Here is a 16,096-nt window from a genome sequence, read left to right as displayed (position 1 = left end):
CTGAGATAATGAGTTTCTGACTCAGATCACACCACACCCCATGCACTCACCCACAGGGAACAATTTTCTGCCCAATTGTTCCATCATATCTACCTCCCCTAGGAAGTACCAATGAGTTCATGTTTTCAAGTTTCATCTTCTTGGAGAGAATGTTCTCCAACGCCCAGTGTGTGGGTCCAGAAGCCCACAGACTTTACTGGTCCAGTGCTTAGGGCAGAGAACACCCAACTGAAGGACTGTCTACCCCTAGTTCATCAAGGCCACTGAGCTTATTCCTGGAGAACACAAAACCAAAGCCCTCCCCCTATCTTCACGTACTCTTGTGTGTCACGGGACAGTCACCTGCGTCCGCCTGGGGATCCTCATAATACAGCTCTCCAGAATTGAGGCTCTGCCTTCCACTCTGGTCCAAATCTCTTCCACCTCTACTTCCTCACAGTCCTGGGCCAAACTCATCCCAGGTAAGATGAAAATGAAGGAGAAAGGACTGGGTAGAAATTATGGTTCAGAAACATTCATTAATCCAGTGTTCTCAAACTTTGGTGGTAGGATCACTGGTAGTTTTTCTTTGCGGCAGAGTCTAATGTAGCTAAAGATAGCGTCAAACCCATGGTCCTTCTGCCTCTCCTCTGCTGGGATCACACGTGTGCTGCCACAGTTCCTCTGGTAGAGCTGCTTTGCTTTTCTGTGTTGGAAATGGAACCTAGAGCCTGGCCATGCTAGACTCACACTCTACCCCTGAGCTATACCCTCAGTAGCTTCACTTGTAAAAAATTCTAAATCCCTTATGATGGTTACAATTAAATTACAATTTCTAGGCATGGAGACCCGGCACGGTGTCAAGCTCAAGATCCTGTGCATGAGCCTCTCTTGCTCATGGGCCTGGATGAGCCCGGCCTAGATGGAGGGTGACGTATGTTCAAGGTGACAGACCACAGGCATTCCAGGAGGCAGCAAGAACCAGGGCCTGGAATGGTGGCGGACATTGGTCTGTTCCCAGTGAACCCTCAGAACTGGAAAACAGGGCTCTTCCGAGATCACAGATACGTCTCAGAGTGATATACAAGTATGACACTAAAAGTTATCTGAACGGTAGGAGACAATGACAGCCACCTCTGGGTGACACTAAATTGTAGACATGGAGCTTCCGCATCCTGAAAGGGCTAAGTTCTTCTCTCCTCCCCACAACTAGGCATCGAGCCCTTGCTCAGCACTTTACGAATGACTCTCATAACAATGAGCTTTGTCTAATTTACTGGTGAGCTGGCTCCACTCCTGAGCAGCTTGGACACAGGAGGTGACACCCAGGACACAACAACTCCTCTCTGGTGAACTTGCTTTTGCTAGTGACCTTCCGGGGGGGAAACTGAGGGCATCACTATCTGAGGCCCACGTGAGCTACCTGGGGTTCAAACCCCTGCTGGGCTGTGATGGGGCCCTGGCGGGGATCAGCAGCTCAGAACACAGTTTCGCTCACCACACAGTGCACTCCACACACGGAAACGCTCAGAAGTAAAGCGAAGTCCCGTCCCAGAGCATGGACCTCAGACCCAGAAGAGGTCAAGAGACCTATGTGACACCTATGTGAAAGGTGCTGGAGACACTCAGAACAATTTGTAGAGATGCCAGTGTCCACGTCCAGTCCCACAAGTGAGACCCTGAACATACACCAAAGGGTTTTGTTTGTCCTGGAAGCCAAAAGTCCAGCCAGCACCACCTGGACGCCGACCTCTGTGCAGCTCCTGAGCCTACATGGCCCCTTTAATCTGTGTGACTCCTTAGAAGTGCCTGAGACAGTACAGAGCTGTGTGCAAACGCTCCTAGCTGTCTGCCAGCCCTGCTCTTCTTCTTGTTCCCACCCAGCAGCATCTCAGGTAGTTCCACACCCTGAGTGGGAGTGGAGGGTCGCAGGACAACAACGGGAATTTCTCCCCTCATTCCTCTTTGTCCGCATCCATTGTCACCTAGGCTCAGGCCCCTGCTGACTCCAGTCTGTCCCGGAAAAAAGGCCAATGGCCCTGATGTTTGCCTTTTGCTTGTCGTAAGCTAACGTCCTTTCCTTGACCTGGGCAGAGGAGGGTCCTTGAGGCCCTGGTCACTCCTGCACCAGGAAATTGATGAGGGCAGTCCTGGGGGAGAGGAAGGACTTCTTGATGCTTCTCCCCTGCAACAGCCGGGCGCCCAGCTCACTCTGGAGAACCAACTCCTGGACTTTGTCCTGGTCCTGGGCAACTTGTTGGGGCACAGAGATCTTGCCATAGGCCTTGTTGTTGATCTGAGAAGGAAAAGAACAGAGAGAGTGAGGAGAGTCCACAGGGAGGCGGCTGTCATGGTGCTCCGACTCCTAAGCTAAGGACTCTTCCTAAACATGGGCTTCCTAAGGTCCATGTCTGGGGCAGGCACAATGTGGCAAGGCTTGTTGGCCAGCCTTCAGGGACTTGCTGTTCCTCAGTCTCCAGGGTGGATGTGATGCTGGCACTTTCCACAATACACGTTCATTTTGTTTATGCTTTTCCTTCTTGTGTGCTTTTCTGTCTGTCTGGGTTAAGCTCCTTGAGGATAGGAACCCTCTTGTCCCAGTGGATTTTTTGTTTTTGTTAAGACAGAGTCGTATCGTGTATCCATGGCTAGCAGCAACGTACAGTGGCCCTCCTGCCTCAGAATATCAGTAAACCACTGTGCCTGGCTTTTGTTTGATTTTGCATCCCTATGACCTAGCACTATGCCTGGCCTAGAGTCAGGACTGGACGTGGGTGAGCTGCTTCCTTAACTAAGAATGGTGTAGCCTCCGATAAACAAGGAAAGCCACATTTGGATGAACATGACCTAGCTCCACTGCACCTATCTGCCAGACGATCAGGTAAAAGCCTGTCCTGGTCTCCTCACCTTCTGCCACGTAAGCCATTAACAGATGTCCCTAAAACTGTCTCACATTAAACACATCAATTCTGCATAGAGGGGAAACTACAGGGATCTAGTTTTGACTTTAAAGGTTTATAGGAAAACACAAAACAAAACAAACTACGCTTTCTGGGCCTGGTGGCACAGGCCTGTAATTCCAGATACCTTGGCGGCTGAGGAAAGAGGATCAAGTTCAAGGTCAGTTTGGGCAATTTACTGAGACCCTGTCTCAAAGAAAAACATAAGAAGAGGTTAGGGCCTGGCAATGGTAGTGCACACCTTTAAATCCCAGCACTCAGGAAGCAGAGACAAGTGGATCTCTTGAGTTCAGGGCCAGCCTGGTTCCAGGACAGGCACAAAAAGCTACAGAGAAACCCTGTCTTGAAAAACAAACAAACAAGCAAACAAAGAAGAAAGAAAAGAACAGGGTTGGGAATGCAGCTAAGCAAGACACTACTTGCTGAGAATGAATGCCCTGGACTCTAGGTTCAACCCCAGAACCTAAAAACAAACTAAAACAAAAATTTGAACCTTGAACTTCCCTCATTCATTACCTTTATATATTGAAAATGGTACAGCTTGCCAAAATAAATAAATAAATAAATAAATAAATAAAATAAATAAATAAAATGGGGAAAAGAGTTTTATGTAACTTTACTAAAATATGTTTGACAGAGACATTAATTTTTTTATTTTATTTTACATGACTGTATTATCTACGCACCACATGTGTGCCTGGTGCCAGTGGAGGCTGGAACTGTAGCATCAGGTAGTGTGAGCCACTACATGGGTGCTGCGAATCAAACTCGGGTCCTCTAGAAGAGCATGCAGTACTCTTAACCTCCGAGCCATTTCTCCAGCCCTACAGAGGTATTCTTTACTGACAGACGTGTGTCACCTTCTATGTATCTCCCCACCCTGTCCCCTCAAGCCTACCCAGGTGCTCCTAAATGCACTAGGAAGACACTGAGTCATTAAGGCAGATCGGGCTGGTATTTCCCCTTTCTAAGTCTGGAAGTCCCCGAGAGTTGAGGCTTGCATGCTTCTGGGATATAGTGAAGGAATGGGGAAGGGAACACAGACCTCTGTGCTGTAGGGCTGGCTTGGGGACTGGGTCGATGGGTCACTGGAAGAAGAGGGACAGTCTGCAGACCACAGTCTAGCACCACGGCTGTGGGAGTCACTCACCAGAACAGCCATCTGAACCATATCGGGCTGCTGAAGGAACTGTGAGTCCACCGTGGGCCAGGCCTGCAGCATCACGCCAGTGTCCCAGGCATAGTGGTCACAGAGCTTGCTTGGTACCAGCGCCAAGCCTGCAACACAAGGCACAGAAGTCGGGCCACTCTGGACACACAGATGGCTCATGAACAGGGAGCAAGGCTGCCCTTGGCTTCGAGCCTTCCGAGGAAGCTAGGGATGCCATAACATGATGTTTCCCATAAGGCTGTGACCGGCCACTCTGAGGGGTGCTAGTCTTTTTGTTTTGTTGACTTCTGCCTTGGGTTCTTGTGCCAGTATCAGAGATTTCTTGTTAATTTTTAAAACCTTTCCCTATTTGACATTCTTGTGACTTATGGCTGATCAGCGGGGTAGAAGTGAAGACTGCTGAGAGCCTGAGAACCAAGCGGTGCCCTGGTGCCCAGGGAGGAGCTGACCTCTTCCCACAGCTGGTCTGTGACCCCATGCTCCACGCAGCCTTTCTATAAAAAGCACGCAGAGATGTGAAGATGGGACATGGAACTCTGAAATGAGCAGCAAAACAAGACTGCCAAGGTTCTGGGCTTACCCCTTCGCTGGGGAAGAGATGTCTCCTGAGAACTGGCCCCTGAGTACAGGCTGTCTTCACAGCCTCTCCTGTCATGAGTACCTTAGTCTTTGGTATCAAAATCTTGTCCCCGGTCCTTTTCCACGTAGAGTGCACTGGACAGAAGGATGTTCTCAGCCCTCCCGAGAACTTAGCTCTCTCACCCTACTACATATTCTAGCCTCTGGCTCAGGGTAGGCCACATGAAGGTGGTCAGATATAAAGCCTCTCAAGGCTTCTTCCAGAGAGTGCAGGGGCTTCTCCCTTCTGTCTTTTAGGGCTAGGAATGGAACCCTCAGACATGCTAAGTATATGCTCCACCACTAATCTATACCTCAAGATCCCCCTTTTCTTTCTTAAAATATTTATTTTTATTTTATACATATTAGCGTTTTTGCCTTAATGTGTGTCTGTGAGGGTGTCGGACACTCTGGAACTGGAGTCACAGACAGCTGGGAGTCGCCATGTGGTTGCCGGAAATTGAACCTGGGTCCTCAAGAGTAATCAGTGCTCTTAACCTCTGAGCCATCTCTCCAGCCCCCCTTTTTCTTTCAAAAACACTGTTTTACAGGTTTCCACAAGAAGCAGTTATTGCTTTTATACATACATACGTGTGTGTGTGTGTGTGTGTGTGTGTGTGTGTGTGTGTATTACAGTTGTGCTGGTGATGAGCCTGGGCTTTGCACATGCTAGGCAAGTGCTCCACACATACATACGTGTATGTATGTTACGGTTGTGCTGGTGACGAGCCTTTGCACATGCTAGGCAAGTGCTCCAGCACGCGACACTCACAGCTCTGTAATTGGAAAAGATATTGAAGTATAGAGTTTGTCCCATACTGTGAAATCAGTTCAAATCAGTTTCTTTTGGTTTCTTTTTTTTTTAAGATTTATTTATTATGCATACAACATTCTGCCTCGATGTATGCCCGAACGCCAGAGGAGAGCGCCAGATCTCAGTTGCTGGGAATTGAACTCAGGACCTCTGGAAGAGTGGCCAGTGCTCTTAACTTCTGAGCCCTCTCTCCAGCTCCCTTCTTTTGGTTTCTTTGAAAGGTTTCATTTTCCTTCCTATTTAACTTTCAAATTTAGTAGTAATCTATTTTGTATATAATATAAAAATTATCTTCAAAATCACAAAGCAAACTTTCCAAACTAAGTTTGTTTGCATAAAGCTTCCTTCCCTATTGATTTGTAGGTTTTCCTACAAAATATTATTATACTGGGATTGGTTTGGTAGCATGAACACTGTCCTGAGTCTGACATTAGCATTGCACACACACAGGATCAGCTTTATTCAAACATGTGTTAGTAATTGCTGGCTTGTGCCCACCACAAGCTCCCCGTCTTCTCACAAACCAAAACTAAGTCCTTAGGTGAGCCTGTGCTGTGGACCAGCCACTAATAGCACCGATGCATTCTACCCCATGGTCTCTGCTTTGACTTTGGCATATTCATTCATTGTAGCTTTGTAAGTTTTCTTATCTGACACTCAGGTGATCCTGTATTGCCAGGTACTGGCAGGGAAGTGAAGACTCCTTAGAGCCAAAGTACAAGACATGACCCCCCCTGGTGCCCAGCTGGCCCTGGCCTGAGATGTTGTACTTCTCAAGGGTCTTAATGGCCTTCTGGCCAATGTAGAAAAGATTCCAACTTCTTCCTTCTCTAAAAGTAAGATGGAGGTCACCAGAAGAAGATAATCATGCCTTTCTTTGCTGAGCTGGTAGTGGTTTGTCCTGTGACCCAGATGTAACGGGAAGGTTTCCCAAACTTCCGTATGGAAGCCATACAGGATGTCTAGGAGATGAAAGGGTCTTGGGGACAGAAGCTGTTACACACTCCACTTGAAACACAAGGAAGCCCAGACTTCCTGGAGTAATCAGGATGCTTATTTATAGGTTCAGTGCTTCACCAGGCTTTCCCTGGATGATGTGGCTCGGCTGCAGGGGATGGAGCTTGGGGTTCTGCATAGGTGCAAGTTTTTGCTACTTTGCTCTTTTAAGTGAAAATACCCAATGTGTGCACGGCAAACACAACACAGCCAAGGTGACAGGTCAAATAGGGAAGGTCTGGGTGCCGAGCTAAGCACCAAGGCTCTGGCATGCAGGGCTATCACGCAGGGCCAGCTGCACCCCTTCCATCCCCACCTCTGGAGAGCTGACCTTCTTGCAGAAAATAAAACTCCCCCATCCCACTGAGAGTACAGGACGCCAGGCTGCCTTGGTGGCCCACAGTGATTGCTGGGAGTTCTCGGGGAGGGGGTCACAGTTTCTGTGTATGGCAGCCCTCTCCTGGTGGCATTCTTGGGCCTGTCTCTAGTCTCATCTCCCCATCCTTGTCTGTGCTAGCTACTTCCACTGAGTATGCCAGGAGGGCCTGAACCTGTGCTGACACTGATTTCAGCGGCCTTGGCAATGTCAAGAAAATGCACAGGAAGCAAGGCCACTTCATGCTGACCTTTCCCAGAGACATGAATTTGCTCGCATGCTTTTGGAAGAACAACATCCCCATTGCATCAGAGGCTGGGGTGTGGCTCAGTGGTGGAGCTGGTAGAGCTCATACTTGGCGAGCACAAAGCTGGACTCAATTTCTAACACCAGAAACTAATGATAAACATACAAAACAACAACAACAAACCCGAGACAAAAACAATCAGAGGACCTGGTGGAATGGAGACTCGGTGTCTGGACGAACACTTGTGGAAGTGGCTTGGACAACAAAACAGATAAAATCTGAACTTAACTCATGAGTTCACAATGAAGACAGGTCAGGGATGAGTGGATAAGGCAAACGTGTTCGTCAAGCAAGCTCGATGATCTGAGTTTGGATGCCCAGAACTGATATGAAAATTGGACACAGTAGCCCAAGCATCTGTAGTCCAAGTTGTTGTTAAGGGGACACAGAAGGCAGACACCAGGGCACCTGTAGTAGCTCTCGGGCCTGCTAGCCTGGCTTACACAGTGGTTAATACCAGTCTAAAACAAAGTAGAAAGATGAGGACTGGCACCCAAAGGATGTCCTCTGACCTTCACATTCATGGCACATAGATGCCCACACACACAACAAAGCATGCATGTGCGCGTGCGCGCGCACACACAGACACACAGACACACACACACACACACACACACACACACACAGTGAGCGGCTGAACCCTCAAGGGACGAAGAGCACTCTAAGACCTTTGCTGAGCTACACAAATAATGATCAGTGAGAGGCTTGGGCAAATGCTCGTCAGTAGTAACTACTTAGACAAGGACCCTCTTACATACCTGCCCAGAGCTCTGAGGTTATGTGAGGAGCCATGGGGGCAGCCATCACCAGCAGGGCACACAGAGCATCCTCAAACTCAGGGCTGTGGAGAACCACTCTCTCAGAGGCTTGCTAGGGAAGAGGAAGGAAGGTTTAAGACTGGGGTACAAAATAAGCAGGGGTAGGACAGGCCATGAATGAAGTAGAATCTGGAGGCTCAGCAGGTGGGAGAAACATTCTTTATTTCCACTTTGTTTAGGTCAAAGGATTTCTCGGAGACTCATACTCAGTCCTCACAACTGCCCTTCAAGAGCAGAATTTGTTCCTCATCTGACGGAGGAAGAGGCTAAGCCTCAGCAAGGGAGGAAAACTGGGAACAAGGTCAGAACTTATAAGCACTCTGCAAGGTTTCCTGTGTGTTGTGGCCCAGGGGAAAATGCAGAGAACTGTTGCCTAAGGTTTTCCTGTGGAATACCAGGGTGTAGGTTCTCTCTATCTACAATTATTGACAAGTTCTTCCCTTAGCAAGAAAAACTGGAGTTACATGTAGCAAAGTGGTGAGGGGCCTGAAAAGGACTGCTCTTTTTATCACTGGGAGTAACAACTCTGTTCCATCTAGGTTAAACAAATACAAACATTAACAATGCCACAATGCCAAGGAAATAGCCTGACATGCTCAGGAAATCAGGCAGTAGGGGATTAAGGTTAGGACAGAGAGAGGCCTAAGCCTGGCCCTGGCTTTGTTACTACTCATTCAGACACGACATCTAACCTCCTCTAACCCCCGGGGCCTCTATGTCCTCTCACAAAAGACTGGAGATTTAAAAAAAAAAGGCTTTAAGCTAGGAGGTAGAAGCAGGAAGATCATCATAAGTCCAAGGCCAGCCTGCGCTATGTAGTAAGACCCTGTCTCAGAAAAGTAAACAACTTTGCTCAGACAACCTTTAAAACCTTGAGTCTGGAGAGATGGCTCAGAGGTTAAGAGCATAGACCGTTCTTCCAGAGGTTCTGAGTTCAACTCCCAGCAACCACATGGCAGCTCACAACCATCTATAATAAGATCTGGCGCCCTCTTCTGGCCTGCAGGCATACCTGCAGACAGAACATTGCAGACATAATAGATAGATAAATCTTTATCCTTGAAGCAGTAAGTCCTACCCCAGCACTTTCCCCTCGCTCCTCAGTTACTGAGTGGGGCCCAGGTACTTACCAAGAGGGCACTGCTGAGTCCCATCAGCTGAGAAACTGCAGAATTCAGCGCAAAGTCCTCTGTGAAATGGGTGGTCACCTGTTGGCAAAAAATTGATTTTTACTCACTTTCTTCAGAAATTCGTTTTAGCTTTCTGGAAGAAAACTGAATGATAAAAAGAAGCTAACTGAATATAACAAAAGATACTTATAAATACATTTATTGTCTTGAATAAAGCTTAGATTTTATGAGCATGAAGACTTTTAAATTCAAAGTTAATGCTGTTTTACTGTTAAGACTGCCTCTCTTTCCACATCTGAGACTGTGTTGCTTCCCACAAAAGAGGCTTAAGAAGACAATGCTGGCTGCTTGAGCAGGGAGGCAGTGGACAACATAAAGACAATAGTAGATAAAGCAGGCAATGCAGACCACTGTAAAGCGCTCACCTAGCCCTAGCGGGAGTGAGGCCTGGAGCTAGATTCCCCACCACTGCAGAAAAGAAAATGATACACCTTTGAGATGCCAGGAGTTCCCAGCTGTTGAAACAACTCATGAATGATCTGACCTATGCTCCAGAGAGAACATGTATTGGTATGAGAGCAATAATTTGGCACCACTCCGATTCCCAGAGTCACGTGGTGACTTCCTCTACACAGAGGATGGAAATAAAGTTGAAGAAATGCCATTAGACGGGCATGCTAGACTCAGAGCCACTCGATCAGGTCACAAAAACAAACAGAAATCCTGCTATGCCATTAATGTCATCTGAGCTACAGTCCAGGCAAGAAGTGGCCTCGGATGACTCCACAGGCTTGAATCAGCCCCCTTTTCTTTTTAATTCAGGGAGGAACCCAGGCACTGGCACGGTCTACTACCAACCTACATCCAACCCTGAATTAACAAGTAAAAAAAAAATCAGCCCAAGGAGAATTTGTGTTATCAGATACCCATGAAAAATAACCTCGTATTTAGAGAAATTAACCTAAAACAAGTCCTTTGGACACTGTGTACCCAAGTAACCAAGTGGACGAACTCCTGATGAGTTCAGGGAGCTTGGATCCCAGTCTGTGCTCAGTTCCTCGTTAGCTGTAGGATTCTAAGCAAGACATCTGACCTGCCTGGGTCTTAAACTCATCTATAAAATGAGAAGGTATGTTATGGCATTCTGTTTCTTTCATCTCTGCACCCCTGTTAACACAATGTGCCATGTCTCGTCAGAGATTGGTTTCATCTGCAGGTCAACTCCAGAGACTCAGGAAATAGGTGGCTTCCTAAGGTCACGGTGGAAGAAGGTGACAGGGTGGGAGGGACAGCCAGTCTTTAGAAAGCATCTCTTTCCATCAGGAAGTCTCAGTAAAACAGCAAAAACAGTGGCAGCAATTAATCAAGGCATCGGGTCTATCTCACAAAGAAAGAAGACCCACTGAGCCCTCAGGGTGCACAGGCTGCACAGACCACTGAGCCCTCCTCAGGGTGTGCTGGCTGCACAGACCACTGGGCCCTCAGGGTGTGCTGGCTGCACAGACCACTGAGCCCTCAGGGTGCACAGGCTGCACAGACCACTGGGCCCTCAGGGTGTGCAGGCTGCACAGACCACTGGGCCCTCAGGGTGTGCAGGCTGCACAGACCACTGGGCCCTCCTCAGGGTGCACAGGCTGCACAGACCACTGAGCCCTCCTCAGGGTGTGCAGGCTGCACAGACCACTAGGCCCTCCTCAGGGTGTGCAGGCTGCACAGACCACTGGGCTCTCAGGTGTGCAGGCTGCACAGACCACTGAGCCCTCCTCAGGGTGCACAGACCACTGAGCCCTCCTCAGGGTGCACAGGCTGCACAGACCACTGAGCCCTCCTCAGGGTGTGCAGGCTGCACAGACCACTGGGCCCTCAGGGTGTGCAGGCTGCACAGACCACTGGGCCCTCCTCAGGGTGCACAGGCTGCACAGACCACTGAGCCCTCAGGGTGCACAGGCTGCACAGACCACTGGGCCCTCAGGGTGCACAGGCTGCACAGGCCACTGAGCCCTCCTCAGGGTGTGCAGGCTGCACAGACCACTGGGCCCTCCTCAGGGTGTGCAGGTTGCACAGACCACTGGGCCCTCCTCAGGGTGTGCAGGCTGCACAGACCATTGGGCCCTCAGGGCGTGCAGGCTGCACAGACCACTGGGCCCTCCTCAGGGTGCACAGGCTGCACAGACCACTGAGCCCTCCTCAGGGTGTGCAGGTTGCACAGACCACTGGGCCCTCCTCAGGGTGTGCAGGCTGCACAGACCACTGGACAAAGGCTCCCTCAGAGTGAGCAGTGACACAGTTATCCAAGGTCTGTGGGTTCTGACCTGAGCTATGACTGCGTTTTTGTACTCCCAGAGGCTTCGGGCCTTGGATTTCTCCTTGTTGTTCAGCAGCTGAGGCTGGGGGACTGACCCAGAGGTCCTGGCCTCGATGAATCGCGTTGTCAGGGACCACAGCCGCTGCTGCCATCTCAGTACTCCAGGGAGAGCATCAGCTGCATTTTGTGGCAATCAAGAAGACAAAGAAAGAGTACTGGTAAGAAGGAATGAGAAAAGCCCCATGGTCCTTCCAGAATCCTCTCTAACCCTAAGCCCTTTTGGTCTCCCTGGTATTCTGAGCAGAGGCAGCAGGGCTGCTCAGCAGTTGCCACCTGCTCTGGGATGGGCATCAGCACCCTGCCTTCTGATCAGCAAACTTACTCTGACAGACATGCCTTGGGGCCAACAGCGTACTCAAGACAGTTGTCAATACTAGGGAAGCTGGGATCTCATGAGGCCAGGTAGCACTGGCAGTGGTTGTACAACATGCTTGGGAAAAGCCTTGTGGCACAGTGTGAGGTCAGCTAACAACCCCTCACCTTGCCAGAAGTGTGTGTGTGTCACCGAGTCTAGCGGTTAGACAGTGGTTGCTCTGATCTGGGGAAGCAGAACAGCACACTTGGTCCTGGGTGTGGGTACAGATTCCTGAACCCCGTGGCCACTGGGTTGGGTATTCTCAAGAGAGAGGACACAGTGGGGACAGCTGGAGGCTGTCTCATATCTGTGAGAAGCAGATACGGGGACCTGCCCAGTAGAAAGGTGAAAGCTGAGCCAGTGCCTACACAGCTCTGTATGTCCCGCCTGTTACTCCAGGCAGTTTGTCAGGGTGGTATCTGTCACCTCTGTCCAGACCCATCACCACAAGACGTCGTGAGAAAACCAGCCAATCCTGAGATAAAACGGATTCCTTCCATAGGCACTGGCTTTCACTTCCCACATCCACATCCATGCAGATCTCAAGGGCAAAATGAAAGCTTTGGAAAGACAAATCTGGGGGAAGAGGAGCTAGCAGGGAGTGGCTGATGTTGCACGTGATCCCAGGATCCAGGCATCATGTTGGTAAGGGAGGAGGACTCTGTTCTAGAAAAAACTTTCAGGGAGTGTGGAAAGAAGAGTTGCCTCTGCAGCTCGATAGGCCTAGGTAAGAGCAGGGTTCGGTCTTCAAGGAAACAGTTGTCCAGAGACCATGTTATAATTGGCACAGAGCCTGCGCTGGGCCCCACTGCCAGCAAGTGTAGGGGGAGGAGTGGGGATTGTGCATATGTAGTGGGAACCCCCTCTCCACTCCCCCTAAGGACCCGAGGCCCCTCAACAATGGAGAGCTAGGGTCCTAGAGAGGAACAGAAGGCTGGACAAGATGACTTCTAGAATTCGTCACTACTGTTTCCAGTAAGACATTTTCTTCCTCAGTTCTTTCAGAGTTCAGGGCAGACCGCAGAGGAAGCAGGCAGCCGAAGGAAGGAGACTCACTCTTTACATCCCACAAGATGTCCTTCTCAGGAGGGGCTGCAAAGAGGATGTAGAGCCGGATTGTGTCAATTCCATACTGAGCCACAATCTCCTCGGGGTCCACCCCGTTGTGTTTGGACTTGCTCATCTTCTCCCATGTCACCTCTAACTTCTCTTTTGTTTTTGCACAAACAGGAGCAGGACCTAGAAGCCAAAAGAATACTTAGAACAATGCATGATTCCGAATGGGTCCTGAACAGGGAGCTCAGGAAAGCAGAGCTGCTCTTAGCATGTCAAGGAAGTAGGCAGGTTGGAGGTCCTATATTCTGAGCTGTGCTTCAAGGCCTTGTGGGAAAAGGTCCTGGAGGAGGGATGCCCAAGCAAACACTATGTTACACAGGATGGGGCTTGCTAGGAGGGGATAACAAGTCCTGGGAGCAGTCTGCAGAGGCCTGACCAGGATCTGTCTTAGCCTCTGCCCCCAGCCAGGACCTAATAGATGCTGGTTTCTTAAAAGCTCCCGAACCTGGCCTTGGTTCTTACCTGTTCCAGCAGACTGGGCCCACTTTACCTGTGAAGTCTATATCCTCCTTTTTCAGACACAGTCCAGACGGAAGGCGGAATGTCTGTCCCTTGATAAGGCCTTGGGCTAGCAGTTTATGGAAAGGCTCCCTGAGGAAGGATCACAGGGGGATAAGGCGGTGTATGTGGGGCAGCAAGGACACAAGGTATCACAAGTCATCTCTATAGACCACACCTAAAAGTAGGCTCCTTGGATGCAGTGGTAACACTAAGTCAAAGCAGCAGCTAAGGTTAAGCTCAGATCCATTTTCCAGAGGTGAAGAAGAAAGAACACTGGTCTCAGGTCTGGAAAGCCTATGAGTCACAAAAGTCACCTACTTGCTCTGGGTGTCCAGTATACCAATCTAGAACATGGGAGCAGGAGAAATTTGTCTCAAGGTGTCCATGGGAAGATGGAACCAAATGACCGCATGAAAATATGCATCACACAGTGCCGGCTGCCCATCAGGCCTGGAGTACTGAAGGCTGTCTTTGTAAAGGATACTTACTATTCCCCTCAACATAGCACATGCTTAGATTCTTTTAGAGTTTAAATCTGACAAGTTGGGCAGGAATAGATCATTTCTGTTAAAAATCTAAATATTATCTACTTTTTTGTGGTAGTTTGAGTAAAAATGGCCCCACAGGCCAATAGGGAGTGATACAATTAGGAGGTGTGGCCATGTTTGAGTAGGCATGGCCTTTTTGGAGGAGGTGTGTCACTGGGATCAGGCTTTGAGGTTTCAGAAGCTCAAGCCAAGCCTGTGGTTCATTTTCACTTCCTGCTGTCTGTCAATCCAGATGTAGGATGTTGTGGAATATTCCTTTACACTGAGTGAAAACGTGTCACTGTGGCTGGCTTAACAGAGAGCTGAAAGGTCATTAGCTAGGCAGGAAGAGGTTAGGAGGGACTTCCGGGGACAGAGAGTGCTGGGAAAAAAATGAGAGGTTGCCAGCCAGGTGGAGAGAGAGTAAGACATGCAGGAGGACAGGTAAAAGCCACAAGTCATGTGGCAACACGTAGCTGAATAGATATGGGTTAATTTAAGTTATAAGAACTAGTTAGAGGGGCTGGAGAGATGGCTCAGAGGTTAAGAGCATTGCCTGCACTTCCATAGGTCCTGAGTTCAATTCCCAGCAACCACATGGTGGCTCACAACCATCTGTAATGAGGTCTGGTGCTCTCTTCTGGCCTGCAGGCATACACACAGACAGAATATTGTATACATAATAAATAAATAAATAAATAAATAAATAATTTTTTTTTAAGTAGACATTTTTTACTTAGAGAAGAGAAAGAGAAAGAGAGAAGGAGGAGAAGAGAAAGGGGAGAGGGGAAAAGCGGAGAAAGGGAGAGAGGCAGAAGCGAAGCTGCCTCTCCAAGAGGAAGATGGGAAAGAGCAATAAATATTTTTTTTAAAAAAAAGAACTAGTTAGAAATAAGCCCAAGCTAATGCTGAGCTTTCGTAATCAATTATAAGTCTCCAGGTCATTGTTTGCGAGCTGGTGGCTCAAAAGAAAGTCCAACCACAGTAGACTCTCAGCTCCTTCTCCAGCACCAGGTCTGCCTGCACACCACCATCTTCACACCTTGATGGTAAGGATCTGTAAGCCAGCCCCAACCAGTGTGCTCCTTTATGGTCAAGGTGTCTTTTCACAGTGATAGAACCTAAGACACTGTTCTTCCTGGCCCATCTTATTCTACAGAGGTAGCTATCAATGGTTGGGTGTGCCTTAGTTATTTTTTTGTATTACCATGACAAAAGCATGACCAAGCAATTTATAAAAGAAAGCATTTAATTTGGGGCTCATGATTCTAGAGGGTTAGAGTCCATGACATCATAGTGGGAAACATAGTAGCTAACAGGCAAGCATAGTGGGTCCTGCAGAAGAGCAGCCAACACTCATAATTGCTGAATCCATTGTTCCAGTTCTGTCCTGACACACGCCTTTTCTGGCAAGGTCTCACTATGTATCCCTGGCTGGACTTGAATTCTCTAAGTATGTTAGACTGGCTTTGAACTCATAGAAATCTGCCTGCCTCTTCCCCCCTTGATGCTGAGATTAAAGACACGCACCACCACACTTACCGCAATGGTTTTATTCTTAAGAACTGCTGAATTCTTTTTTCTCCCCTATTTCATTTTGTTTTGTAAGAATCTGCCCAATTCTGTTTTGATGCATTTCAGCAAGTAATTCCAGACACCATCCTATGTGGAGTATCTAATGCTGCTCTGGACAGCAAGATAATGTTCATGTACACAAGCCTTCCAACATCCTAGTTCTGGGGTGCAAGTTCACTAACACTGGGGACAGGGCAGGTGGGGGAGCCTCTACTCAGGGAATCAGAAATTCTGCAATCTCAATGGACCCAACAAGCTACAGCCCTGTTAGCCTTGCAGGTTAATCCCACAGGATCTTTTACTTTATGTTCAAGGTCATCTGATTTAGGTGGGTAGTGATCCAGTGAGTCCCACAAAGGGCAAAGGTCCCTGTCTAACAGCTGTGGGCGGGCAGTTACAAAGAGGAGAACGTTTTCTAGTAGATTCAGGAGGGCAGATAGGGTAGCCATGAGATTGAGAGGGATGAGGACCAGAAACAAAAGATTCCT

The 16,096-nt window shown here is 48.7% G+C and overlaps 1 protein-coding gene across 1 annotated transcript in view; it reads right to left on the bottom strand.

The window, feature by feature from the left end:
- Positions 1 to 498: 498 nt before the first annotated feature.
- Positions 499 to 16,096, bottom strand: part of Lars2 (leucyl-tRNA synthetase 2, mitochondrial) — an 89,625-nt gene continuing 74,027 nt past the window's right edge. Inside the window, exons 15-21 of the mRNA XM_038323847.1 lie at positions 13,496 to 13,596; positions 12,946 to 13,128; positions 11,482 to 11,651; positions 9,170 to 9,247; positions 7,980 to 8,091; positions 4,090 to 4,217; positions 499 to 2,275 (exon numbers count right to left, since the gene is read on the bottom strand). Coding sequence (XP_038179775.1) covers positions 2,096 to 2,275; positions 4,090 to 4,217; positions 7,980 to 8,091; positions 9,170 to 9,247; positions 11,482 to 11,651; positions 12,946 to 13,128; positions 13,496 to 13,596 — 952 coding nt within the window. The 3' untranslated portion in view covers positions 499 to 2,095. The remainder of the gene's footprint in view (positions 2,276 to 4,089; positions 4,218 to 7,979; positions 8,092 to 9,169; positions 9,248 to 11,481; positions 11,652 to 12,945; positions 13,129 to 13,495; positions 13,597 to 16,096) is intronic.

The sequence above is a fragment of the Arvicola amphibius genome, chromosome 3, assembly GCF_903992535.2.
Source record: "Arvicola amphibius chromosome 3, mArvAmp1.2, whole genome shotgun sequence".
NCBI classification, from domain to species: Eukaryota; Metazoa; Chordata; class Mammalia; order Rodentia; family Cricetidae; genus Arvicola; species Arvicola amphibius.
The sequence above is the reverse complement of the archived record's forward strand: the minus strand, read 5'-3'. Positions and strand labels throughout refer to the sequence as shown.